Source organism: Danio rerio, chromosome 8 (assembly GCF_049306965.1).
Source record: "Danio rerio strain Tuebingen ecotype United States chromosome 8, GRCz12tu, whole genome shotgun sequence".
Lineage (NCBI taxonomy): Eukaryota > Metazoa > Chordata > Actinopteri > Cypriniformes > Danionidae > Danio > Danio rerio.
In genome coordinates, this window is record NC_133183.1 from 43,407,028 (window position 1) to 43,434,181 (window position 27,154).

General features: G+C 34.5%; 2 protein-coding genes across 8 annotated transcripts; one reads left to right on the forward strand and one right to left on the reverse strand.

Moving 5' to 3' along the window:
• Positions 1-43: 43 nt before the first annotated feature.
• On the reverse strand, positions 44-11,473 carry ccdc157 (coiled-coil domain containing 157). Its single transcript, XM_002663174.7, has 9 exons — positions 11,109-11,473; positions 9,605-9,767; positions 9,060-9,488; positions 6,639-6,852; positions 6,421-6,498; positions 4,144-4,313; positions 3,813-3,989; positions 2,642-2,804; positions 44-671 (listed from the first exon to the last, which is right to left on the reverse strand). The coding sequence occupies exons 1-9, from the start codon at positions 11,354-11,356 to the stop codon at positions 307-309; spliced, it is 2,007 nt and encodes a 668-aa protein (XP_002663220.3). The 5' UTR covers positions 11,357-11,473; the 3' UTR covers positions 44-306.
• Positions 11,474-11,597: 124 nt separating this feature from the next.
• On the forward strand, positions 11,598-27,026 carry sf3a1 (splicing factor 3a, subunit 1). 7 transcript variants are annotated; one of them, XM_073909903.1, is made up of 17 exons: positions 11,598-11,760; positions 16,670-16,838; positions 16,959-17,049; positions 18,432-18,541; positions 18,634-18,826; positions 18,988-19,245; positions 19,948-20,022; positions 20,719-20,869; positions 21,170-21,366; positions 21,496-21,613; positions 22,870-23,177; positions 23,601-23,840; positions 23,952-24,159; positions 25,013-25,173; positions 25,278-25,379; positions 25,499-25,570; positions 26,574-27,026. In XM_073909903.1, exons 3-17 carry the CDS (start codon positions 17,002-17,004, stop codon positions 26,673-26,675), a joined length of 2,343 nt encoding a protein of 780 aa, XP_073766004.1. In that variant the 5' UTR covers positions 11,598-11,760; positions 16,670-16,838; positions 16,959-17,001; the 3' UTR covers positions 26,676-27,026. The 7 variants fall into 7 exon arrangements, with proteins under 7 accessions (XP_073766004.1, XP_005167285.1, XP_073766005.1 ...); XM_005167228.5 differs by having other exon boundaries at positions 16,670-16,834; XM_073909904.1 differs by having other exon boundaries at positions 16,715-16,838.
• The last annotated feature ends 128 nt before the right edge of the window (positions 27,027-27,154 follow it).

The window sequence follows — 27,154 nt, forward strand, 5'->3', positions numbered from 1 at the left end:
GCTCACTAACAGTCTGATTTTCAGTCATAAAAGAGACAACGTGAAAAATGGAATCAGTTTACTTTTTTAAACAGACAGACAAACAAAAGAACTAAAGAAAAGCCTGAATAATTTAAGTACAGTCCTCACATACTGTCCCTAGTCTTCTTTTACCATAATTTTGACCTGAAACATTAATTGATAGTTTTAAACTGTAGAACAGCTAGATTTGAAGAACTACTTCTATTCATTTATGTACTCATGTCACATGTATATACAAATGAGCAACTCATGCCAACTCAATCTCCAGACCAATAACCAGTGATATCACTTCGGTCTGCGACATGTGCCAGCAGAGCGGATGCGAGCTGCCTGACGAATGTTCTTGTATCTTTCTTCTACATCTTGATGGAGAGAAAGGCAGAGAGTCTGATGATGAAGAACAGATGAAGAAGAGGTGGGAGAGGATATGACAGAAGAGGCACCCGAGTTGTCCTGGGGTTCCATCACTTGAGCCTCCATCCTCAAGTCCATCTCTGATATCCCAGAGTCTGAAGCCTTTTGATTTTCCTCTCTTTCCTTTAGTCTGACGAGACTGTTGCTCAAAGAAGAGTTCTCCTTTTGAAGAACCCTGATCCTCACTAAGTTTGCCTTCAGCTGGTGCTCCATATCACACACCACATCACCTGTAGCTGTTCCACATCACCAAAAAAAAAAATCAATTAAATTAAAACAAATGGTCAAGATAATAATAATAATATTAATAATAATGATTTATTTTTTATAGCGCCTTTAAAACTTCATTCTCAAAGCACTTTACATAAAAAAAAGATACAGATATAAAACAGTTTAGAATAACAGTAAAAAGGACCATTTAAAATTAAACTTTTAAAACTGATAAAACATTCAAATATCTAGAAACAAAACAAACCAAGAATGCAAACCTCATGAGTAGGAAATTGTACAATAGTGAGTTTTCAAGGATGATTTAAGCAATTTAAAAAAATTTAGCATGTCTAATGTCATAGGGGAGAGAGTTCCAGAGCCTCGGAGCCAGGGATGCGAAAGTACAGTCACCCATTAACCATAAATGAGTGGAGGGGACTGTTAACTTTTTAATTTCAGTTTTCGTTTCATTTTCAACTTCAACTTGTATGCAAAGCCTATGCTAATCAATGGGAGGTGCATATTCAAGTGATGTTGTGTGTTTTCACAGAACCAGAGGGCAGAAGCACGGTATTGATGGATGGGACATCGTGAGTTACTAATGTATATAACAGAAGTACAATGGCTAAAACTGTTGGTCAGCTTTTACGTGAGGCAGCAGACCGCAGGTTAAAGTTGAAAATGAAAAAAAAAACATAAAAATAAAATAAAATAAAAAGTTGAAAATGAAAACAGAAATTAAAAAGTGTCAGTAAAAGGAAAGCTTAAATTTACATTTTCATTTTAACTGTGTCACTATTAAAGCGTGAACATTAATAACAAGCTTTGTAAAAATTGTGTTTGCTTTTTATTTTTCAGTTTGGCTTTTTATTTAAATATTGGCAGTCTTGATGCAGAAATGCAGAGAAAATTAAATGTAGAATTGGCAACTTTATTTAAATTATTGATTTGACAGGGACAATGTGTTGTCACAGTGAAAATAAAAATGAATTAATTTCTATTTATTTATAATTTTGGCAGATATTTTGTGTGCAGTGTTTTAAAAATGAAATTGTTAATCTGGTTTTCATTTTAATTTGCAATGTCTATTTGATTTATGTTGGCAGTACTTACCTTCCATATGTAAGCTTGAGGATTTTAAAATCAATATGGAATCTGACTGGTAGCCAATAAAGAGATTCCAAAACAGGAGTAATGTGTTCTCTGATTTTAGTCCCTGTCAGAAGTTTGACCGCTGAGTTTTGAACATATTGTAGTTTATTGATGTTACTTTTGGAAACGCCAGCTAGTAAAGCATTGCAGTAGTCTACCGAGAAAAAATTAAAGTATTAATCAGTTTTTCTGCCACAGAAAAGGATGCATGGGGTGGATTTGTTAAATGTTTTTGAGATTCGAAAATGAAGTCTTTACAATGGACAGCACATGCAATTTTTTAAAAATATTACCTCCAAGTTCATTAGTTTGGCTGAACCTCCAGGGCCGAGACATCTAGTGTAATTTTAAGAGATTTCGTTTTACGTAGTTGGTTGGAAGAACCAATCAACATAACCTCTGTCTTGTTAATGTTCAGGCACAGAAAATTTTGGAACATTCATTTTTTATCTCTAAAATACACGGTTCCAAGTGTGCAACAGCTGAAAGATCACCAGGTTTGGTGTGAGTGTCAATCTGTGTGTCTTGCCTAATTGCCCTAACCTGCCTAGTTAACCTAATTAACCTTTTTAAGCCTTTAAATGTCACTTTAGGCTGTGTAGAAGTGTCTTGAAAAATATCTAGTCAAATATTATTTATTGTCATCATGGCAAAGATAAAATAAATCAGTTATTAGAAATGAGTTATTAAAACTATTATGTTTAGAAATATGTTGAAAAAAAAAACTTCTCTCCGTTAAACAGAAATTGGGGAAAAAATAAACAGAAAGGGCTCTGTGTGTGTGTGTGTGTGTGTGTGTGTGTGTGTGTGTGTGTGTGTGTGTGTGTGTGTGTGTGTGTCTCACTCTGTGGTGCTGCTTGTGGACTGAGCTCAGGAAAGGCCACCAGTAGTCTCTCTCGCTGAACAGCTTCTTCTAACATCCCTTCCAGACGAGACACTCTTTCCTCCAGTTCTGTGATCTGTGTCTGCTGGCTCTCTATCTCAGTACACAGTGAACTATTCTGGGACTGCAGACAAAGACATTTTTAGGTTTCATTTATTTGTGTGATGATTCAGTCACACTAAACATTTTAGACTTCAGTCCAGTTTACACCAAAAATGCTAGCTATAAATATAGCTATATTAGCATCCACATTAAGTTAGGGATAAAGCACATTGTTAGCGCAGGATAAAGGCCAACAGCACAGAATAAAGGCCAAGAGGTCGCCTCACAGCAAGAAAATCCCTGGTTTGAGTCCCAGCTGGGCCAGTGGGCATTTTTATTTGGAGTTTGCATGTTCTCCCTGTGTTTGCGTGGGTTTCCTTCTGGTGCTCCGGTTTTCCTCACAGTCCAAAGACGTGATAACTGAACTGGCCATAGTGTATGCGTGTGAATGAGTGTGTATGGGTAACCCAGTACTGAGTTGCCGCTGGAAGGGCATCGGCTGTGTAAAACATATGCTGGATAAGTTGGCGGTTCATTCTGCTGTGGTGACCCCTGACTAAACAGGAGAAAATGAATGAATGAAAAATAGATAAACAGACACATATGAATGTGGATGTAAGTATATGGATGTGAATGTATTCACTTACAATTAATGTGATTCAAAGTTCATCAATTGGTCTGAATTATTCACTAGGTTGTTATCCGGGAATAACATAGCTTACCTTGGAATGTTGCGACTAACCAATCAGAATCAAGTATTCCAGACAGCCTGTAATAATCATCAATAGTGTTCTGGCTATGAAGCTAACCCTAAAACACTATGATAATTGGATGGTCAAGCTTGTCAGAGAACAATGGATTTTGATTGGCTGTCAGTTTACATTGTTTATTTGACAGAAAAAAAAAATTCTGAAAGTTATTCCAATGATATCACGTCTTGTGTTGAGTTGTGGTGTGGACGCATCCATTATTGCCCATTGTAATGATTAAGATAAAATTTTTAGAACTATATATCTGCTGTTATAGTTATATAGTTATGCCATTGCATTTGGTGTAAATGGACTTTAAAATGAGTATTTTATATGCTCACTTGTTGGTGAGTGAGTTGCTCCTGAAGTGTGTCTTTTTCTCGCATGATCTGCTTGAGTTTGTTGCCAAGATCAGCTTTTTCATCCTCACATTCTTCCAGACTGCTGTGGAGTTCTTCAGTCTGCTGAACCAGCACATCCAGATGTTTCCGCAGAGCTGTCTGTTTCACCTGAAGTGCCTGAAAAAAACATGACCATTTTAATAATCTAATCAGATGTCCAGTTATTATCTTTTACTCTGAAATGTATCACACTATGAATGCAAATTTGCAAAACTAACACAGGTGTTCATGGTGAGGTTTCTTTATAGTAAAATCATACTACGATCCAGACCTCATGTTGGTGCTGCACACTGTGATTCCTGCCTCTCTCTTTGTCCAGCAGTGTCTGTGTAGATCTGAGCTCCTTCTCCAGGTTTTGCCTGCTCTCCTCAACCTCTTTTAACATGGTTTCAAATGAATGTAGACGATGGACTTCCTCCTGTAGTCCATTCCTCTCAAATTCTGTACAAAAATATAAAAAGCTATGACTTTTTATGCTGAAAACTATTTTTAGGACTTATCTATTTCAGGGGTTTTCAAATTGGACAGCGCTATGTGCTTGTGTAACATTTGACAGGAATAAAATATGTTCTACAATATATTTAAAATTCAATTCTATATATTTTTAAATATTTATTTTATACCCTGCAGCCCAAGACCGGTTACTCACTGAAGCTAAGCAGAACTGAGCCTAGTCAGTACCTGGATGGGAGACCACATGGGAAAATTAGGTTGCTGTTGGAAGTGGTGTTAGTAAGGCCAGCAGGGGGCGCTCAACACGCAGTCTGTGTGTGTCCTAACCAATGACTGTAAAAAATCCTAACACTCCAGTAAAATGAAGGGGACACCAGTGGGTGCCGCCTTTCAGATGAGACCTTAATCTGAGATCCTGACTCTATGGTCATTAAAAATACTATGGCACTTATAAAAAAGTAGGGGTGTAAGCTCGGTGTCATGGCCTTGTTCCCTCCATTGGCCCTTACCCATCATGGCCTCCCACTCATCCCCATTCACCAAATTGGCTTTATCACTGTCACATCATTCAAGTGGACACTTCACACTGGTGGTGGTGTGGTGCCCCTGCCTCCCCATGATTGTGAAGCGCTTTGGGTGTATGGTCATATACGATAAATGTGATATATAAGTACACATTACATTACATTTTACAATAATAAAATTAGATATTATTTAGGGTTGTTAAAATGTAAGATATAAAAAGAGTTCACTGGAATATTTTTTACCACAAGGCTTAGTTAGAAGAATTAGTTTTTTTTTAATGATAAACATAGTTTTACCATTATGACATAAATAGCAAATCTAGCTATGATTTTGCTAAACATTTATTATTTTAATAGTTCATAATTGTAATAAGATAATGATTTATTTGTCATCTATCCTTCTTTACAACATCAAAAATTGTCCTTAAGTTGTTAAAATTATTATATTACAGGGTTCAACGCTAAGGACTTTTTCTACTGGCCCGACTGGACCAGCGGTTCAGATTTTTACTTGCCCTGCCAAAAATTTTACTGGCCCCACTAAAATAAAAAATAAATAAAAAATAGCCACATATTTTAAATAATGTGTCAAAAATAATGTCTGTGAATCTAGAATTTAAATATTTTTAAAATGTTAAAATATTCAGCGGGTAAAATATAGCAGTATGGAAAATGTGCTGGTATTTTATTGAAAAACAAAAGGTGGCGGATTAAAAAAAATATGCAAAACATCAAATTTTTTTTGTTGTGTTATACCCATGTAAATATCTGTTTCCACAACGTTAGAAACAGACGTTTCCTTTTAGCCTCGCAATTTGATGTTGCTGTCATGTTGCCATCTCTTCACTGTATTGGTTTTTACCAGGTTGTGGAAAAAAAATTACGTGCTCACAACATAAACTCAGATAAAAGAAACCAAAAAGCATTATAGTGTTTACGACTTCACAGAAAAGGTAGCCTTCAAAGACTTAAAAGTAAGAATTTTTTTCTTGATTCTAAGACTATTTGCACGCAATAGACAAATAGTCGCAGGCAAATTTAAATTTTGTGACAAGGCAGCACTGGCCTGATCGGGCTAATAACGATTCCCTCTACTGTTCCAAACATCTCTCACGCTGGCCCCGGGCCATTGGGCAGTCCTTATTGTTGAGCTCTGTATTATAAAAATGGTCCCTCACTGGGAGTTGAACTTGCACTATTAAACAGCTATTTTGAAATAAGATATTATAAACAGCCAAAAATACACCATATGGCCAAAAATCCTTACAATATTAATTAAAGATAATGCAAATATAGCATTTTTAATTATTAATGTCCCTTGCTAAGCTCATAAATTAGACAACTTTAAATGTATCTCAGCCAAATATTGTCAACTTCTAACAAACCACACATTAATGGATCATTTATTCGGCTTTCGTATGATGCATAAATCTCAAAATCCAAAAAATTACCTTATAAGTAAAGTACATATAAAGTAAAGAATGTGAGTAAAGTGTTTTATTCCAGTTCAATTGCTGAATATAGTAGAAGTAGATAAAAGTTGGCAAATACTTTAATCATGTTCTGCTTACCAAGACTGTGCTTCGCCTCTGTCTGCAATTTTAATTCTACTGTCAGCTCAGAATTTCTGTCTTCCAACAATGTCAAACCTGTTAATGAAAATGATAGTTATTGATAAGTTATGTCTATGAACATATTAGCATTTCTTGCACATATTTATTTGTGCTCAAACACAAATATAATGAATAAACTTCATAAATATATGTTTTTAATGTAAAGACACTGTCACCTCTCTTTAACTCCTCCTGCTCCTGCTTTAATCTCCTCACTGCATCCTCACTCTTGACCTTCACCTCCTGCATTTTGCGCTCCCACTGCTCGTCCATCTTCCTCCTCTCCTCCTTCTCTCTATTCACCGTCTCTGATAGCTGTTTCCTCAGCTTCTCTCGCTCCATCTCTGTCTCTTTCACTTTCCTTTTTAGTGGCTCAACAGTTTCCCTAACCTACGATTGAAAATCATTAAAAAAAGACTGAAATAATTCAAACAAGCAGCAATTAAGGGGCCAAACACAACTAAACATGGTATGGAGAATCAGACAAGCTGCAACACTGAGTAATTGAAAAGAATAAATGTAAATACAATCATGACTTAGTGTGTTATCGCTTTTGACCAGTAGGTGGTGGCGTTATCAAATTGATGTGGTGTGGTTGGCGTAAGGTGAAATTGAGTTGGCGTTATTGTGAGAGGGGTCTGGATTCAGACTTGGTGCAGTTGCAAGGTGAACTTCATGCAATGCTTTTAATGCACACACCTAATCCCACCCCTCATTGAGTGCATTGTGTCTGACATTGCAAGTTTGAGATATGCACTATGAGCTTGCATATCCAAGTGTGCATCCAGATACTGTTGGGTTAATATGGCTATGCTTTGCAAAGATAAAAGTCTTAGATGCAGCCAGAATGCTGTGAAGATGGACCAATCATGGAAAATCAAGGTTCTTTGAGTTATCCAAGTATTTAAAACCAGACATAATTTAATAACCAAAAGCTATCAGCATGTTTTTTAAATATAATTATAATTTATAAATAAAGGTGCTAACTTCAATCCTTCTGGTCATGGTAAAAGACTTACAGATTTTTGTAACAATACACTAATTTGTTTGTAAAATCTATAATTTTATGACTAAATTAAAAATGACTGACATGGGGAAATTGGTTAATGTTGAATTGGTATGCTGCTTCAAATCTTAGTTTTCTTTACACATATACAGTTATCTGATGTACTGTGCAGAGGAAATCCTGAACTTTCTAGTGATATGTCATTTGATTTGGCTGGCATGGTAGGAACCATGTCTTACACTGAATCCAAAATGGCCGACATACAAAAAAAGCACATTTTATGGGACGGAGAGAGCTATGTAAAATTTAGCTTTTTAAATCTTTTTTTTTACTATTATTATTACATATATATTTCTTTACTGAAGTGGCAGTAACAATACATTTAGCTTTTAAAGCTGTTAATTTGTTTGTGTTTCAAAATATCATCCTTTTTTAAGTGTCCACTATAGTGGACACAGGACTATCTTAATGTAATTAATGACTGCATGTTGTAGGGTGTAGAACTGAAGCAGAGAGTATTCTTTATAAGATAGTTGAGAGAGACTCTGATTTAGAGTCTGACAATCTGACAATCAGAGAATTAGAGACAATTAGAGAATGAAAATTAGTTTTAAATCGCTTTTATGTTAAATTTGTTTTGGATTAATATTTTATATATATATATATATATATATATATATATATATATATATATATATATATATATATATATATATATATATATATATATATATATATATATATATATATATTTTTTTTTTTTTTTTTTTTTTTTTTTTTTTAGTTTTTTTTTTTTTAGTTTGGCTCTCTTTCAGACTATAAACTGTTTCAGGAATTTCAATACAAAAGGAAAAAAATGGCTTTTGTTTAGTTTTTGTTACATTTATATTGGATTATTATCCCTTTACAGCCATATCTTGTACAGTTTTGTTGTCGAGTGGCAGTCCTTTCGAACTAAAATGGTCCTGTGGTCCACTACAGTGGACATGCTGTAAAATTAAAAATAAAAACAAAATGAAAAACTAAATTGTAGATTTTTTTTTAACCCAAATGATTTAGGAAATCACAGAAAAAAGAAAAAAAAATATTTGGGTCTCAGGAGGATATTCAAAATATATGTATGTAAAGTCTTATGTCCACAACATTGATTGCATAAAGACATATTTACAAATCAAAGGCAGCAAAGAAACCAAACCTGAAGTGGAATAAAAAATTTTTAAATTTGTATTTACAGAGACTATTACACAAACCATTTAATGTGTCTTAACCTATGGTCTTTACACTAAAAGCCGAGCAGAGATCCAATTTAGGGCCGAATTAAATCAAGTGGTTTAAAGAGTGGTTTGACTAATTAACTTGAACTACCACAAATTAACATGTATAAAATGTATGATTGTTGGTAAAAAAAAAAAAAGGGTAAATAATTATGTTTGCTTTTCAAAAAATGTACAACAACAGAAATAATTCCACCATTATTGTTTCTAGTCCTTTTGAAGATCATGAAAAAGTAAAACAATAAAATTACAAAAGTGTAAACAAGAAAAATCTGATTTTGTCAAGTACTTTACAAAGTATGGACTAAACATCTCACCTCCAGGACATGTTTCCCCACACGGCTCATATCCCTACGCTGCTCACTTGCCCATTGGGAAATGTCACATGCAGACAAGCGGCCCAGCTGCTGCGTTTCCTCAACCGCTTCCAGAAAGCCCTGCATGGAGCATGGCAAACCCAGAGACTGGCACAGAGACACTACAGCATCACTGTTCTCCTTCAGCACAGCCTGCACACAAGCACAGGCCTCACAGGGCACCAGGGCCGACTCTACTGTCTGACAGCTCACAGAGTGGGTCGAGACACAGGAGCCATGTTGAAGAGTGAAAGCTGGACTACTTGAGGACGTTTTATGGATGCTGCTCATAGAGGCGCTCTGTGTTTTAAGTGTAGTTGGAGTGTTTGGTGCTGTTTTGCTAACGGATGGACTTTGTTGTGATGGAGGTTGATTTCCACTGCAGGAGCTCTGAAAGACAAGACATTTTAGCTCTATCACTGAATGTTTAATTTATTAGTATTCAAGGAAATAGAACTTGTAATAAGAGTTAACCTAGTCTGTTTTGTCATTATTGTACTTCTCACCTCTTGTTTTTGTTGACTGTTTAGCTGAAGCAGGTTTTTCCAGTAGCGTTTGACCACAGGACCAATGGAAACTGAGGTTTCATTTGGATCAAGTGATAGAGTTTGCTGCTTTTCAAGTAAGAGCTCAGCATGAACGTTAAAACTCTGAAGTAGAAGCATCAATCTTTGATAAATACACAAATGCACATAGGTTAATGATGACAAGGGTGTTTTCGAGCATCAAAATAATAAATGTGTATTTATAAGTTAATATATTCATTCATTCATTCATTCATTTTCTTTTCTTTTTGTTTTTTTCCCCTTTATTAGTCTGGGGTCGCCCTAGCAGAATGAACTGCCAACTTATCCAGCATATGTTTTATGCAGCAGATTCACATTCAGCCGCAACCCATCACTGGGAAACACCCATACACTTCCAGTCACATATTATGGTATTTTTATGCTTTTGAAGAGTTTAAAACTTACATACAGCACCATAACTGTCCACTATCTAATTCTTTGCTTTATTTAAATAAAATTATAATAAAAATGTAGTATAATCTGTTTTTAACTTTTTAATTAATTTATTTAACAGGGACAATGCTCATTAATCAACAGTAGAACTGTAAATAAGCCAGAGTTAGCTACAAGGGCTTATTTTCCTCTGTTGCCACCTGCCAGATTTTAAAAGGCAACCTAAAATCATAAAACACATCATCACACATACAATAACATTTAAGTTACATACAACAAAAGGATAAAACATACAATAAGAATTTCTTAAAATGTTAGAAAAAAGATTTATGATTACAAACTTGATTTGCTTTCAGCCATTTCTTTAACTTGTATTTAAATGTTGAATAATTGTAACACACCTTAAATCCATAGGAAGTGTGTTCCAGAACTGATTGGCTCTAACGCCTAAACTGCACAGCACAGTATCTTATGGTAGTAGATCGTATTGCTTAACCATTATTATTATTAATCACTTATCATTTAATATGTAATAAGGTCAGCATATGTTTTTTTTGGGTAATTTTTTATAAAAGTAGATTTGTGCCGATGATGGAACAATATTTTATCCATCCATTTACTTTTTAAAACAAACATTAAAGTAGACACTACTTGCTTTTATGCTTTATATTTAACAACTATTTCAAATAATTATGTCTTTAACCACATAGATTTTAGGAAGGTTGCTCATTCCACTGTGGGGAGCCCAGATAAATCAGTTCATAGGCCGAAAGATTAGCACATAAAACTGTTTACATTATATTGCATTGTTTAGCATGTAATTAATAACAATTTTATTTGTATATGTATGTGTATTTTTTGTATTTATGTAATTAATTTTTTATATATTTGTCTGCAAATAAAAGTTATTATTGGGAATTAAGTTATAATACAAATATTATGTATAATATAAAATGAATTTAATACAGCAGAACAGTATTTTGTAACAGTATTTAAAAGTGTAACGTTATAACAACAAAACAAAGTGTGAAGTACTCCACAAATACTATACCTGTCAATCAGCAACTCTTGCAGGACTATGTGGGAGTGCTGGCTGAACTCTTCATCGTCCTCCACATAATCATATTCTTCCAAAAGTCTGACCAAGTCCAGGTTACATGATAGTTTATCAGGAAACTTCCATGATGGGAAACGGACAGGTCCAGTCTTAGAGAAAACATCCAGAAGAGCTCCCTGTAAGTCAATAAGATCTCTCCGAAGGCTGTCGATGCAGTCCTGGCGACCTAACAGATGGCTCATTGCTAAACAAACCAAAAACTGGTTTAATCTTTAATAAATTAAGTCTTTTTTTGCAAGATCATGTGCACAGCCTCTATTTACAGCAGGTTTCCATGGCTGCGTGAAGCCATTACTATTGAACTGCATTTCCCACAATACCGCTTTTCTTTGCTACCGGAAGTTATTTCATTGGTTGGGAGACGAGCTGGATTGTGACTGGTGCGCTAATGGCGGAAGGTAGTGTGGATTCCGGAAGTGATCCGGAAATGGAGGAGGAGAGGGTAGACGGAGATAGTGGAGGTAATGCTAGTAATGAATGGAGCGTTGTAGAAAATCGTAAAAGAAAGAAAAGTTGGGCACAAATATCTGAATCGGACAGCGAAAAGGGAAGTCACCAGGCGAGAAGGAGAAGAGAAGAGTATAAGGTAATGCTGAAGTTTGCTAGCGACTCTGTGAATACCATCAATCCTTTGAAGCTTACAAAAACTCTTAAAGAAATGTTAGGAACGATTGAGAGTGTTAAGACCTTGAGAGACGGGAAAATGATTATATACTGTAAAGATCATAAGCAACAGAAGATGGCCTTGGCTATGAAGACATTATTAGGGCATAAAGTAATATGTTCTATCCCAGAAGAAAAAAAATGGATTAGAGGAGTAATAACAGGAATCCCTACTGATGTTACAGTTGAGAAAATAAAACGAAATATCACTGGGGCAGCAGTAAAAGAAGTCAAACGACTAAAATGCGTTAGAAATAACGAAAAAGTAGACAGTCTGTCTGTAATGATTCATTTTGATGAAAACAAACTACCGGAAAGAGTGTACTTAGGATATTTGAGCTACAACGTTAGGCTATATGTCCCCCCGCCAATACGCTGTTACAAATGCCAAAAGTTCGGACACGTAGCGGCAGTTTGTAGAGGTAAACAGAGATGTGCGAGATGTGGGGGAGACCATGAGTATGGTAAATGTGGGCAGGAAGTAAAGCCAAGGTGTTGTAATTGTGGTGGGGAACACAGTGCGGGCTACGGAGGATGTCAAGTTAGGAAAAATGCTGTACAAGTCCAAAATGTCCGAATGTCTGAGGGAATCTCGTATGCTGAAGCTCTAAAGAAAGTTAAACAGACATCAAGAGAACCAGAAACCAGAGTAACAGAATCTCAACAAAAAGCAACGATGAAAGAACAAAATAAAGATAATGAAGTATGTATTGACAAAGTATCGTTCGTCACATTTATAGCAGAAGTAGTTAATTGCTCTGCGCAGACGGAGAGCAGGACCGAGAGAATTAAAATTATCATCAGAGCTGCTTCAAAATATTTGGAATTAGAGGGTGTTACAGTAGATATGATAAACGATAGACTCAAGATACAATCAGGAACTAGTCAGACAGTATATAGTCAACCATGTGGAAGTATATAATGGTATTAACAATACTGCAGTGGAATGCAAGAAGCCTAATTGCAAACGGACAAGAATTTAAAAAATTCATAGTAGATCATGAAAATAGCCCTGACATCATATGTGTTCAGGAAACTTGGCTTAAGTCACATTTAGATTTTGTAATTAATGGATACACTTCGGTAAGAAAAGATAGAGACAAGTCTAATGGTGGTGGGGTAGCTACATTTATTAAACAGAGTATTGGGTATAGGGCAGTTGAGATCACTGGGGAACAAGAAGCTGTGGCAGTTGAAATATGCGATGGAACACAGAAAGTTAGAATAATAAACTATTATAATCCATGTGATAAATTAAGTAAGGACAATCTAGAACATATCCAAGGGAATGGAAATAATAAAATCGTGTGGTGCGGGGATTTTAATGCTCACAACACTTTATGGGGGAGTAAAAAAACAGATTACAATGGACTAATTATAGAAGATATGCTGGATTGGGGAGGATTAGTATGTATCAATGATGGAGGTTACACAAGAGTAGAGTTAATAAAAGGAAAATACTCAAATTTAGATTTAACACTAGTTTCTGAAAGCCTAGCTGGAAGATGTGATTGGAAAGTATTAAAGCAAAACACAATTGGTAGTGATCATTATCCAATTCTAAGTTCAATTGGAATACAGATAATTCGAACTGTGGTAGAAAGAATGCCAAGGTGGAAATTCAGAACAGCTGACTGGGAAAATTTTAAGGAATTATGTAATAATAGATTGTCGGAAATAGATAGATGTGAGGATGATGTGGAAGTTATTAATTCTAAACTTTGTGAAGTTCTTAAGAGCACTGCGGAAGAAGTAATAGGAAGAAAAAAAGCTAATGATAAGAAGAAAGCAGTTCCTTGGTGGAATGAAGAGTGCAGCGAAGTAGTAAGTAAAAGGAATAATGCATTAAAAAAAGTTAGAAAAACATTAAATTATAATGACTTTATAAATTATAAAAGAGCTCAGGCAATAGTGAGGAAAATAATTAGAAGGGCAAAAAAGAATTATTGGAGAGAGTACTGTGACAGTATTGGGGAGGATGTCAATGTATCTGACATATGGGGTATGATAAGGAAAATGGCAGGAAAACAAAGAAATAATAATATTCCTACATTGACAGAAAATAACAGATTAGTAATTTCTGATATGGAGAAAGCTGAAGTTCTAGCAAAAAATTTTGCCAGAATTCATAGTAACGCTAACCTATCTGAAGAAATTAGAAGAAATAGGGAACAGATCTTGATCAGGAATCCGTGGTTGTTGGAAAACAAAGGGCCATCTGAAAGTACATTAGATAGGGAATTTACATTATTTGAGTTAAAAAAAGCATTGGCAGAAAGTAAGAAAACCTCACCTGGAAAAGATGAAATTTGTAACGAAATGATTAAGCATTTATCAGATAATTCATTATGTATAATACTAAAATTATTTAATAAAGTATGGGAGTCAGGGATTTTACCAGCAGAGTGGAAACACGGTGTCATAATACCAATTGCAAAACCAGGTAAGGATCAGTCACAACCAAATAACTACAGACCCATAGCATTAACTTCTAATATATGTAAATTAATGGAACGCATGGTAATGAGCAGACTGGTTTATGCTATCGAAAAAGAAAACTTTTTTGCCGCATACCAAAGTGGTTTCAGGAAGGGACGTAATACAATGGATTCAGTGATTTGTTTGGAATCAGAAATAAGAAAGGCACAAGTAAATAAGGAAGTGTTGGTGGGAGTATTTTTCGATATTGAAAAAGCATACGACATGATGTGGAGAGAAGGACTTTTAATTAAATTAGAAAAAATGGAAATTAATGGAAAAATGTATAACTGGATCAAGAATTTTTTGTTAAAAAGAACAATACAAGTTAGAGTGGGTTCTGCATTCTCCCAAATATATAAGGTAGAGAACGGAACACCACAAGGGAGTGTTAGCAGCCCTATCCTATTTAATATCATGATAAATGACATCTTTTCAAAAATGGAGTTGGGGATCGGGAGATCTTTATATGCAGATGATGGTGCGCTATGGAAGAGGGGAAGAAATGTAGTTCATGTAGAAAGGTGTTTACAGAATGCAGTGAGGACAGTACAAGATTGGGCGGATGAGTGGGGGTTTAGATTTTCTACTGATAAAACTCAGGTTATTTGTTTTTCAAAAAAGAAAGTTAATCCAAATATAAATATTAATATATACAGACAAAAAATAGAACAGGTATCAGTAATTAGATATTTAGGAATGTGGATGGATGTAAAACTGAATTTTAATATGCATATTCAAAAAATAATAGATAAATGTAAAAAAGGAATTAATGTAATGAGGTGTCTGGCAGGAGCTGAATGGGGTGCATGTCGTTTCTCGCTTAAAAGAATCTATAATGCACTGGTAAGATCTACTATAGATTATGGATGCGTAGTATATAGTTCCGCAGCTAAAACTCAGTTGTTGAAAATAGATGCGATTCAATCTCAGGCACTAAGAATATGCTGTGGAGCACTAAGAACTACACCCATTATAGCATTACAAGTAGAGATGGGGGAAATGCCTCTAAAAATTAGAAGAATTAAGTTAAAAATGAGATATTGGGTTAGCATTAAAAGCCAAGAAGAGAGGCACCCAGTAAAAACAGTACTAAAGGAATGTTGGGAATATGGACATAAAAAGATAGATAGTTTTGGTTGGACAGTAAAAGACGAGGCTCAAAATATGGGCATAAGAGACATCAATTTAGCCCCTGCTGTGCCAACCTCTGCGATTCCGCCTTGGCTTTTCCATAAACCAGTAGTCGATTTATTACTACATGAGGAAAAACACAAAAATAATATGTTAAATGAAAAAGAAATACAACAATACATAAATCAGTCATATTTCAATTATTTACAGATATATACAGATGGGTCAAAAGATCCTAAAGATGAAAAAACGGCAGTAGTAGTTTACATCCCAAAATTCAATATTAAAATATCAAAAAGAATAACGGACCGACTTTCTGTGTACACTACAGAAATTGTAGCTATACTTCTTGCTCTTCAGTGGATAGAAGACGTGAAACCATTAAGATCAGTAATATGCTCCGATTCTCTGTCAGTACTAAACAACTTAATTACTGGAACATCTAAGGCAAGACAGGACATAATGAATGAGATAATGCAAAATTTATTCAGAATCAGACAGGGTGGACTTTTTGTAAGCTTCTTGTGGATTCCTGGTCATATGGGAGTAGTAGGTAATGAAGAGGCAGACCAACTTGCAAAGGAAGCATTACAACATACTCAGATAGAAATAAAAATAAAAATAAGTAAGTCAGAGGTAAAAAACATAATTGCAAAAGAAACAGGTAGAATGTGGCAAAGGGAGTGGGATAATGGAGAAAAAGGCAGACATATGCATAATATTCAAGGATGTGTGGGTGGTACTAGAAATAAGTTTAGTAATAGAAGGAATGATGTGGTAATAACTAGGTTGCGTGCTGGTCATTGTTTGCTAAACCAGTATAAGTTCAGAATAGGGAAGCACGAGACAGGATGTTGTGATAAATGCGGGAAAATAGAAACATTAGAACATGTAATTACAGAATGTGTGGCATATGACAATCAGAGATATCAGTTAGTTCAAGGATTAAGTATTTATGGGATTAAAAATTTGTCATTTCAGACCCTATTAGGAAACAGTTCAAATCAAGTTGAAATAATAATGCAATTAATTAATTACTTAAAGGAAACAAAATTGATTAATAGAATTTAAGAATAGCTTAGCAAAATAAGGAAATAAAATTTACTATGATTTTTAACTAGTATTTTTTTTCTTTCTTTCTCTCCTCTCCTCCTACTGTTATTACTGTTCTCTCTTCCCTATGGTAATCTCATCCCTCCATTCGTATCATATATCTTTAGTACTCATGCTTTTTCCAACATTATGCGCTCCACACTCCTATCCAGTAGGTGGCGGAAATGCACCATTTAAGTTGGTCTGCCAACCGCCATTAACCCCATAAGAAGAAGAAGAATTTCATTGGTTGTCCGTTTTGTGTTGTGTGTGTGGCTGCTGGCTAACGAGAGGTAAGTGAGTTATGTAAAACTGCCTTCATAATTTGTATAACTTTAGCCATTCTTGCGACTTTCAGTGTTCATTATTTTATAACGGTTGAGTCTTTAGCTTCAAATAATCTTTCATTTTACACAGTAACGTTTGAATCGGTCCGAGAAGAGCCAGTAGTGTCGCAGTCATGCCGCCTGGGCCTGTGCAGATCATGCAGCCGGAGCTGAATAACAAGGTATGAAGCTTTCAGAATTTATTACTTTCATAGACACGATGGGTAGGTTTATCCGATTTATATTCATCTGCTTACATTTTTCGTCTTTCATAAGTATAATACTGGGCATTATTGCAATTTTATAATTTATTGTTTTGAGTAGAAGCATTACTTGTTTAAAGTTAAACTTTAATGTATATGTTATCTGTTTTGTTATCTTTTGTAGCAGTCATTGTTGTATATATTCCCAGCATAATGTTGTTTTATTATTAGTATAAATATAATATAATATAAAAATATATATTATGTAAATGTACTGTTTTATTTCCCAAAATCGATGTGGTCAAAGACAACCATTTTAAAAGATAACGTAGTAGTGTCTACTTTATTGTTTAGAAAAAAAGGTTAATAAAAATTAAGATCTAAAAATATATATACTTTTGTAAAAAATGACAACAACAACAAAAGTAAACTTACATGTACTTATTAAAATAAGTAAATGATCCTTCTGCATTTTATTGTTTTTTCTTTAAGTAAAAATTTGGATAATAGATAGTTAAATTTGAAATATTTCATTTGCTTATTTTGGGGGCTGCAATGTGATCTTTAAATGTTTTTCTAATGTCATCAAAATATTCTTCAGATGTTAATTGAATAATTATTCTTATTTTTCTTTATAATGAAAAAAATATAAATACACAAATTACTTGTTAGTTTATAAATATACATATATTGTTTTGATTCTTAAATTAAAAATGAATATGCAAATTCTATATACAAATAATATTTAAAAATTAGGGGTGTTTGAATTGAATGTAAATTTATTGATATTTATTGTAAAAACTAATTAGTTTGTAATATAAATTTCAGTTTATTATCAGATTCTGTTTTATTGATGTTGTGAAATGAGAAAGGACAGTTGTGCAATTATAATAAAAAGTAATAATTTTAAGGACCATTTACAGTGAGAAGTGTATTCTGTTGTACAATAGAAACACTTTTGGCTGCAGTAAATCCAATTCGCTTGATTTTTTTCTGTTTATCTGATATGGTATTCTCACATAACATGGTAAAGTTTCTGAGATTGACACCACAAGCATCACCCATGCTTCAATATTTGTGTAGTAAATGAAACTGTGGCATTCATTCAGAAACACGCCTCATAAATATAGACTTTGTATTTAACTTATATTTTAGTGGTCTTAAAATTCTCACACAATAGTACACATCACAACTTCATTTTAAGGACATGATTAGTTTTAATGTATTAATTCAAAGCTTGTAACATTTAATGACATTGTATAATTAATTCCATATTTATGACTGTATTCTGTGATTTTTGTTTGTGTTTTCTGTATTATTTTGCTCATATTAAATAAGCTATGAGATGTTTTAATCAACAGCCCGAAGAACCGAAAGAAGAAACTCCAGCCACAAAGCCCATAGTGGGAATCATCTACCCTCCTCCTGAAGTGCGAAACATCGTTGACAAGACTGCCAGCTTCGTAGCCAGGTTTGACATCCTACCACATATATCATGTAGTGCAGTATTTCATTTGTGTACTTTTATTAAATCAATAATTAATTCCATTTATTTTGTCAAAGGAATGGACCCGAGTTTGAGGCCAGAATTCGACAGAATGAGATCAACAACCCAAAGTTCAACTTCCTCAACCCGAGCGACCCATACCATGCCTACTACCGACACAAGGTCAATGAGTTCAAGGAGGGCAAAGCTCAGGAACCATCCGCAGCCGTTCCTAAAGTCATGCAGCATCCTCAGCAGCTTCCTCAGAAGGTCAGCAACTTCTCTGTGGCTTTATATAAATATTATCAATATTATAGATGTAGACAGATAGTTTTATAATAGTTAAAATCAAGCCATAATCCAGCAGACAGATATAAAAAATTTTAATAGCTTTCTATGTTATAAAGAGCTTATGTTTTGTGATTATTTAGGTCCAAGCACAGGTGATCCATGAGACGGTGGTGCCAAAAGAGCCTCCACCTGAGTTTGAGTTCATTGCTGACCCTCCCTCCATCTCAGCCTTTGACCTGGATGTGGTGAAACTGACCGCACAGTTTGTTGCCCGTAATGGCCGTCAGTTTCTCACACAGCTGATGCAGAAGGAACAGAGGAACTACCAGTTTGACTTTCTCCGGCCACAGCACAGTCTGTTCAACTACTTCACAAAACTAGTGGAGCAGTATACAAAGGTAAATTATACTTTTTAGAAATGCTGAGGGCTTATTGGTTTGCAAAGAGATTAGAGATGTTCAGTATTTTTTCCTCTAATAATATTTTTGATTAATGTTTAAAAAAATGCAAGCTCAATAAATTAGCAAAAAAATTATTAAAACAATTATTCCATTTGTGAAAGCATTTAGAAGATACATTAGGGCTGGGGAAAAAATTGGTGATTTCCATGCACATTTTGTCAATAAAGCAATAAAAGTAAAGTAAGCTACATTCAGCTGGAGCAGCATTTGCCACACATAATTCACTATAAAGCTACACAAAACTTGCAACACTTGATGAATCTGTAGTTGTGTCTTTATTAATTAGTCTGAATTAGCGAAAGCAGTTAAAGTTTCCTTTTTAACACAATACTCTTTGGATTTCTTTTAGTTTCTGTAAGAGCAGCCTCTGGCATTTAGAGGAGATTTATTGCTGATCATGCTGTGCTTTTCTGACAATATGTGCATGACAAATGTAGCTTTGCTAAATGATGTTTGGGATTTACTTTAGATTAATTGACCAGTCCTAAGATATATTGTAGTTCGGTAATATCACACAAACAAATACTTTTTCCCTGAAAATCAATTGCAAATGTGAAACCCCCAAATGCAAAATACAGGTTACAAATACAGGTTATTCAAGTGTGACATTAAATAACTTGTTTGATTGGCTTTTTGCAGGTTTTGATTCCTCCAAAAGGTCTTCTGCTGAAACTGAAGAAAGAAGCAGAGAATCCTCGAGAGGTCTTGGACCAGGTAATCAAATATAGAAATGAACACCAAAATTTAAAATTTCAGGTCACACGGGGTGTGAATGAAAAAAAAAAAAAAAAACATAAGATATTGGTAGACAAAATCATATTTAGAGTTTTTTTGTGCCCTAAACATACTCTTTGAGCTTTGAATGATTGCAGTTTAACCAGTGAAGTTTCATGGATTTTTTTAACAATGTCTTTGATTCTTTTTTTTTGAACTTTTAATGTCTCACGAGTATTGCTGCCTATACATGACAATATCTAAATCTTACATTTATGATGAGATAAAATCTTTAAATATCAACTCTTTATGTTCTAAAGAACAAAAAAGGTTTCTGAGGATTGGAACAACATGAGCATAAGCAATTAATAATAGATTTTTAAAAATCTGGGTGAACTAACCTTTAGATAAAACGTTTTAGAAGACACATTTTACCAAAGCCATTTACATTTGATCAGATCTTGCTTTTCCTGAGGAAAAAACTCATGATATTGAACAGCATGCTCTGCTGTTATAGCAACAGGAAAATCTTGTAGCAAAACTGAAGGTCAATCAGACAGCAGAACTTAAATACTAAATATGATTGATATGTTTTAGGAAGTCTTTTGATTATGAAAATCACAAAAATATCCCTGTATGTGTAGTGATGAGATTGACCTTATTAGTATAATATCTCATTGTTCCCTTGTGTTGTAGGTGAGGTATCGTGTGGAATGGGCCAAATTCCAGGAACGAGAGAGGAAGAAGGAAGAGGAGGAGCGAGAGAAGGAGAGAGTGGCATATGCTCAGATTGACTGGCATGACTTTGTTGTGGTGGAGACAGTTGACTTTCAGCCTAATGAGCAAGGTAAGCATGTGTAACACAGGATATTTAAGGGGTTCGCACAAACATTCAATTGCACCAGAAGAAAGCTCTCAATTTGTACATTTTGTTATTAGATTTTTTTTATTAATATTACTGTCAATAATTGTATTAATAGGTTAGTATATTGATTAAAATATTAGTAATTTTGTTAATGCTATTTTTATGATTTTAGTTTCAGCAATAATATATCATTAATGTGTTTAATAGTGTTTTTGTCTTGCCTAAATACTACTTTTATATGTACAGTGCAAATTATTAATTATTACTCTTATACATTTACAGGTAATTTCCCTCCTCCAACAACTCCTGAGGAGCTGGGTGCTCGTATCCTCATCCAGGAGCGCTATGAGAAGTTTGGAGAGAGTGAGGAGGTAGAGATGGAGGTGGAGAGTGAAGATGAAGATGATGAGAGGGAGGGCAGAGAAGATGGACATGCAGCTCAGCCTGACCAGGACACACAGCTGCAGGACATGGATGAGGTGAGACACAAGGCTGCACAAGGGCTCATTCCATGTATCATGTTTATGCATCAGCATAGATGAGCAGTTTGTGGAAGTAGGATCTACATTTTTCTGACTGACTAGCACTTGTTCTTTGTTTCTCAATAGGGCTCTGATGAGGATGATGATGGCATGAAAGCTCCTCTGCCCCCTGATAACCCCCTGCCACCGCCTCTGCCCCCCACCCCAGACCAGGTTATCATTCGCAAAGACTACGACCCCAAGGGTGAGATTCCCACTACATTTATTAAAAAGCATACAAAAAGGACATATATCATTTGCTTCATTCATTCAGAAAATTGTTTTATTATTGGTTTATTATCAGTTAATTCTTGAAAACGCTTGAATTTTAATCTAGTGTTTAAGTTTGAAAAGTGCTTTGATTTTTAAATAAAGCGCTTTAAACTGCTTGAAAAGGCATTACAAGGAAAGTTTATTTATATAGCACATTTCATAGACAATGGTAATTGAAAGTGCTTTACATAAACAAAAATAAAATAAACAAGTATAAGAAAACAAAGAACAAAAGAATTGTTGTTGTCTGCGCCATTAGCCTAGTGGTTAAGTGTGTCGACATATAGCAACAAAGTGCTTACGATGACCTGAGCTCAATTCCCGGCTCAAGGTCCTTTACCGATCCTTCCATTTTCTCTCTGCTTCACACAATTTCCTGTAAATATTTTCCACTGTCCTATCAATCAAAGGTTAAAAACCCCTGAAAATAATTATAAAAAAGACAAAAATAGAATTGTTCTGCTTTCATAATAATTGAATTTACCAAATAGGGGGTAATTAACTATTTAATTAAAATTAAATATATATTTTAGCTTTTTCATAAAATTAAAGCTAACTCCATGGAGATTGCCACTTCATGGTGGAACATGCATATAATTTAAAATAAATACTCATTTATTAGGATAAAAGATTAAAGATGACGCATCAAGATGGATGTGAATTACTTTTAAAGGGGAAAATGCCAGTAAATCATTGGGGCTTGGGGTAAACATTGTAAAAAATGTTGTTTTAGAATACTTTACTGTACTGTATGTATTTATAGTTACTAATAACTGTTTAACCTAATAAAGTTTTCTGATTTTGATTGTAATGCAATAATGTGCACCTTTTTCAAAACTGCTTTGAAATAATAATTAATGAGATAAGTTATATACGCATAAACATGAAATAAATTGAACTATAGAATACTATAAAAAATAGCATCTTGTAAAGTGCTGTAAAAGTATAAAAATGCTTCTGGGAAGTACTTAAAGTGCTTACATTTGAATTTATAGAAGATGTAGGAACCCTGTATTATGTAAAATTGAAAAATATGCTTTGATTTCTATTTTGTATTTATTTATTAATTTTTGTATTTTTTTTATGTCATTTAAAATTAGGTTATCCCATGAAAAAAGACTTGGATGCTGAGATAGCATTAAAGTAAACATATAACTAACTAAGTGACTTTGTCTATTTTCCCCTCAGCTTCTAAGCCTCTTGCTCCGGTGGCCACACCAGACGAGTACCTCATCTCCCCCATCACGGGTGAGAAGATCCCTGCCAGTAAGATGCAGGAGCACATGCGCATTGGCCTGCTGGACCCCCGCTGGCTGGAGCAGCGTGACCGCAGCATCCGAGAGCGGCAGATTGAGGAGGAGGTGTACGCTCCCGGCCTGGACATCGAGAGCAGCCTGAAGCAGCTGGCCGAGAGACGTACTGATATCTTCGGTGTGGAAGAAACGGCCATCGGTAAGAAGATTGGAGAAGAGGAGATACAGAAACCAGAGGAGAAGGTGAGAAGAGTTTTAAGATACCTCAATAAGTCCACAGAACCAAAACTGTGCTCATAGCTAAAAAAAACACACACACAAAACATATTTTTTGAGTTATACTTGTGTTTTTTGGGCAAATTAGATATAAAATGATTAACATTCTATTCAAATTTATTACAATGAAATAGTTTTCTCACCAAACTGACATTTTTAAGCCAGCCAAAAATTCTAGTAAAATGTTGTGTGACTTTATCTTTGTCAATGCTGTTAAATAAACCTTATAATTGGTGTAACATAATCAGAAAATAGTCAGTAATATAGTATTATAGTAATAGTAATATAGTATAGTATAGTATACCATTCATTTAGTTGTTCAGGCATAACACAAAATGAACAGATCTTGAGGATAACAAGTGTCTAACAGCTCTTCCTTTTCCTCTGCAGGTCACCTGGGACGGTCACTCAGGCAGTATGGCTCGTACCCAGCAGGCGGCTCAGGCTAACATCACCCTGCAGGAGCAGATTGAAGCCATCCACAAAGCTAAAGGCCTGGTGCAGGAGGATGACAGCAAGGAGAAGATCGGCCCCAGCAAGCCCAATGAAGTCCCTCAACCACCCATGCCTTCAATTCCTCCCAGCATGCCCAAACCAGCCCCACCAATGAACATCCCCAGGCCCACATCTGTGAGTCTCATTTTTCTCTTCTGTCCGGGAGTTGTGAAAAGCTTGCTTGATTATGTGAAATAAAGTATTGAAAATGTGCTAGTCCTCACTCAATGTTCTTATGTATTTCAGATGGCACCTCCAGTACGGACCACCTTGCTCCCTGCTGTGCCTGTCATACCCAGGCCTCCAGTGGCCTCTGTGGTGCGTTTGGCCCCAGGACAGGTTTTGGCCCCCATGCCACCCATGCTGCACGCCCCACGCATCAATGTGGTGCCCATGCCACCTTCTGGACCTCATATTATGGCACCCAGACCTCCACCTATGGTCGTCCCTGCAGGTCAGTCTTGGGGAACACTGATCTGTTGTGTAGATGCTTGGTAATTTAAAGACAAATTCAAATCAGTTATACATATTTTTGTGGTATTTATTTAATGATATAATAAAATGTAAAAATATGTATATGTATTAATTATTTTGTTATTGTGGTTAATATTTAATAATGCACTGTGAAATATTTTGAAAACCTGCTCATTAGGATGTTTTCAGATGGATCTTTTGACAATGAGCACAGAATAAAAGCTTTGGCTTCTCAGGGTTAAAGTATGGAATAAAAAAATTGGAAAAAAATCTTAAACTATTTTATAAAATAATATTTTAATAAAAGAAATTAAAAAAATAGTCAGGTTTTTATGAAATAAATGCACCTTTGGTGAACATTAGAGACTTTTGGATCTTTTGTTAAATTAAAGTGATTTGTTTTTAAATTTGTTGATATTTTTTGTATTTATAGTAACAAAAAAAATAATATTTACAATAAATATAGAAATACAATAATGTTACTACATAAATAAATGGTGTACTAATTAAATTAAATGTAGTTATATTTAACATTTAAAAATAGATTTAGATTTTAGATTTAGTCTTTATAATTAACCTACAGTAATTATGTAATTAACCTACATTAATCATTGTTTTTTTTTGTTCTCCAGCATTTTATAAATCTATTAACATTTGTTGTTTTAATAATACTCATTTTAGATATATTATTAATAGTAATGATAGAATAATAACATTAGTGCATGTTAAATGGTGTACTAACTAAATTAACTAATCCTTGTTGTATTATTTAAACTTTATAAATAATTTCTTGCAATCAACCTACATTTACACATCATTTTTCTGTCCTCCAGCATTTGTACCTGCTCCCCCTGTGCCTCAGCCTCCCAGTGCTGTGTCTGCCCCCATGCCTCCTGCTCATCCTCCACCTCCTCACGAGGACGAGCCTTCTAGCAAGAAAATGAAGACCGAGGACAACCTGATTGCAGAGGACGAATTTCTGCGCAGAAACAAGGTACAAAGCTGCTCCTTAACTTAAGAGAAGCTGTTAATATTTTCTTCTACAAAAAATCATTTGTGTATATACATTTCACATACTTCATTTTTCCTCTCCTTTAGGGACCTGTTGCAGTCAAAGTACAGGTGCCCAACATGCAGGACAAGACAGAATGGAAGCTGAGTGGACAAGTGCTAAACTTCAACCTGCCTCTCACAGACCAGGTAACAACTTTGACTGTTTGATATTATAATGTACAAAAACTGTACACATTTTAAACACTAACCTCATATTTGCAGTTTATACAGAATATGAGTGCTAATCAAAATGTTGTGTGCCGCAGGTGTCTGTCATCAAGGTTAAGATCCATGAAGCCACTGGTATGCCTGCTGGAAAGCAGAAGCTGCAGTATGAAGTATGTTACTATAGTTTAATTGCAATCTTGAGATGTTATTTTTAGGATTTATTGTTTAAAGTACCTCATTGTGCTTTTTAAATTTTACTTGGTATAATGTAACTCTGAATGCACGTCTGCAAAGTTTTAAAGATCAAAGTTAACAACAAATAATGTAAGAGAAAGATTGAGTTCTTTAACGTATACGCATCTGGATATAATGTCTACTTAAACCTACCCTTAAACTTTAGTTTATGCTGTCCCATTCATGCTCAGAAGAAACATCTATTGTCGGGACAGAATGTTTATTTTATTTAATTATTCAGTTTCACAAAAAAAAGTGTTCCAAGCACTAAAGCTGTGAAATTAGTCTTTCTCTTTCTTTGTATCTGCATTTGTATTTTTATGATGAGAGAAGAATTGGATTAATGCTCAAAAAATAAATATGAAATCCAGCCAGTGGTTGAAAAAACAACAAACAATTTTTACAAAAAATAGTCCACAAGACTCCCGCATGGACATTTACTAAAAGGAGAAGTTCCCTCAAAATGTCAATATTGCAATGCTCTATTTTACTGTTATCAGACAATGATTTTTATCTGGAGAAACTTTAAAGGAATTATTTTTAAACGTGAATTCTTAAAAAATGGTAGAATTTGATCAAAAGTAAACCTTAAATGGTTTTAGATTTTTGTCTTATGTATTATTATTAATATTATTATTATCCATGTGTTTTATCTTATGTATTCATTGCTGTTGGTGTCTTTTATTTCCTATTATTCTAGAAAAATGTTTATTTATAAAATGTTGTAAATTTGATGTGATTTTGCCATGAAATAGCCAGCAAAGCCAATGGCAATACATTCAAACTCTCTTATAATAGAATTTGCTAGAGTGCAAAATTAAGTCATTTGATCACACAATAATAGGAGCACAAACTGAAAAATAATCAAAACAGTTGTTCTTCTTAGTTATGACATTTGTTAATATATATCTAGTATAACGTTTTATTTGAATTCCCCAGGGCATTTTCATCAAAGATTCCAACTCTTTGGCTTATTACAACATGAACAATGGAGCCGTCATCCATCTGGCCCTTAAGGAAAGAGGAGGAAGGAAGAAGTAGATCGATCACTCGTGTTTTTTCACGTCCAAGTTCTCCATCCTTATTACAAAAGTGTATAATCTTGTTTCATTTGTACAAGTCACAGAACTAGTGCTGTGCTCGGTAAAAAAACTGTAAAACAAAGTCATCGCCAGTGTCTTGTGCTTTCCTATTAATGTGTTTAAGCATACAGTGTATGAATACTTAAGTAACATGTCATACCAGTGATGATCTTGAAGCAAACTGTATTTAGCTTGTTTTTAGTTGCACTTTTTTGAAGTGATAACATTTCAAATCTGATTCGAAACATTTTGTGGGACACATAAATATTTTTCTCTTATGAAAACGTACCTAATAAATTACATTAAGAAACGTTGTCTGTCACACTTGTCTTTCTCTTTCAAAAATACTACTTTTTTTGTACCTCTAAAGGTTGGTTTCCCAAAAAGGGTGTAAGACGAAACTAGGTCTTAAGTAAATTTTGAAATTTCTTTGTAAGC

Excerpts from the sequence above, each read along its gene's own strand:
- ccdc157 (XM_002663174.7), bottom strand. The coding sequence starts at position 11,356 with ATGAGCCATCTGTTAGGTCGCCAGGACTGCATCGACAGCCTTCGGAGA. Across the intron at positions 9,489-9,604 it reads ACAGTCAACAAAAACAAGAG|AGCTCCTGCAGTGGAAATCA; the intron begins GTGAGAAGTACA and ends CTTGTCTTTCAG. Across the intron at positions 3,990-4,143 it reads GTGTGCAGCACCAACATGAG|GCACTTCAGGTGAAACAGAC; the intron begins GTCTGGATCGTA and ends TGTTTTTTTCAG.
- sf3a1 (XM_073909903.1), top strand. The coding sequence starts at position 17,002 with ATGCCGCCTGGGCCTGTGCAGATCATGCAGCCGGAGCTGAATAACAAG. Across the intron at positions 17,050-18,431 it reads AGCCGGAGCTGAATAACAAG|CCCGAAGAACCGAAAGAAGA; the intron begins GTATGAAGCTTT and ends TTTAATCAACAG. Across the intron at positions 21,614-22,869 it reads CAAAGACTACGACCCCAAGG|CTTCTAAGCCTCTTGCTCCG; the intron begins GTGAGATTCCCA and ends TTTTCCCCTCAG.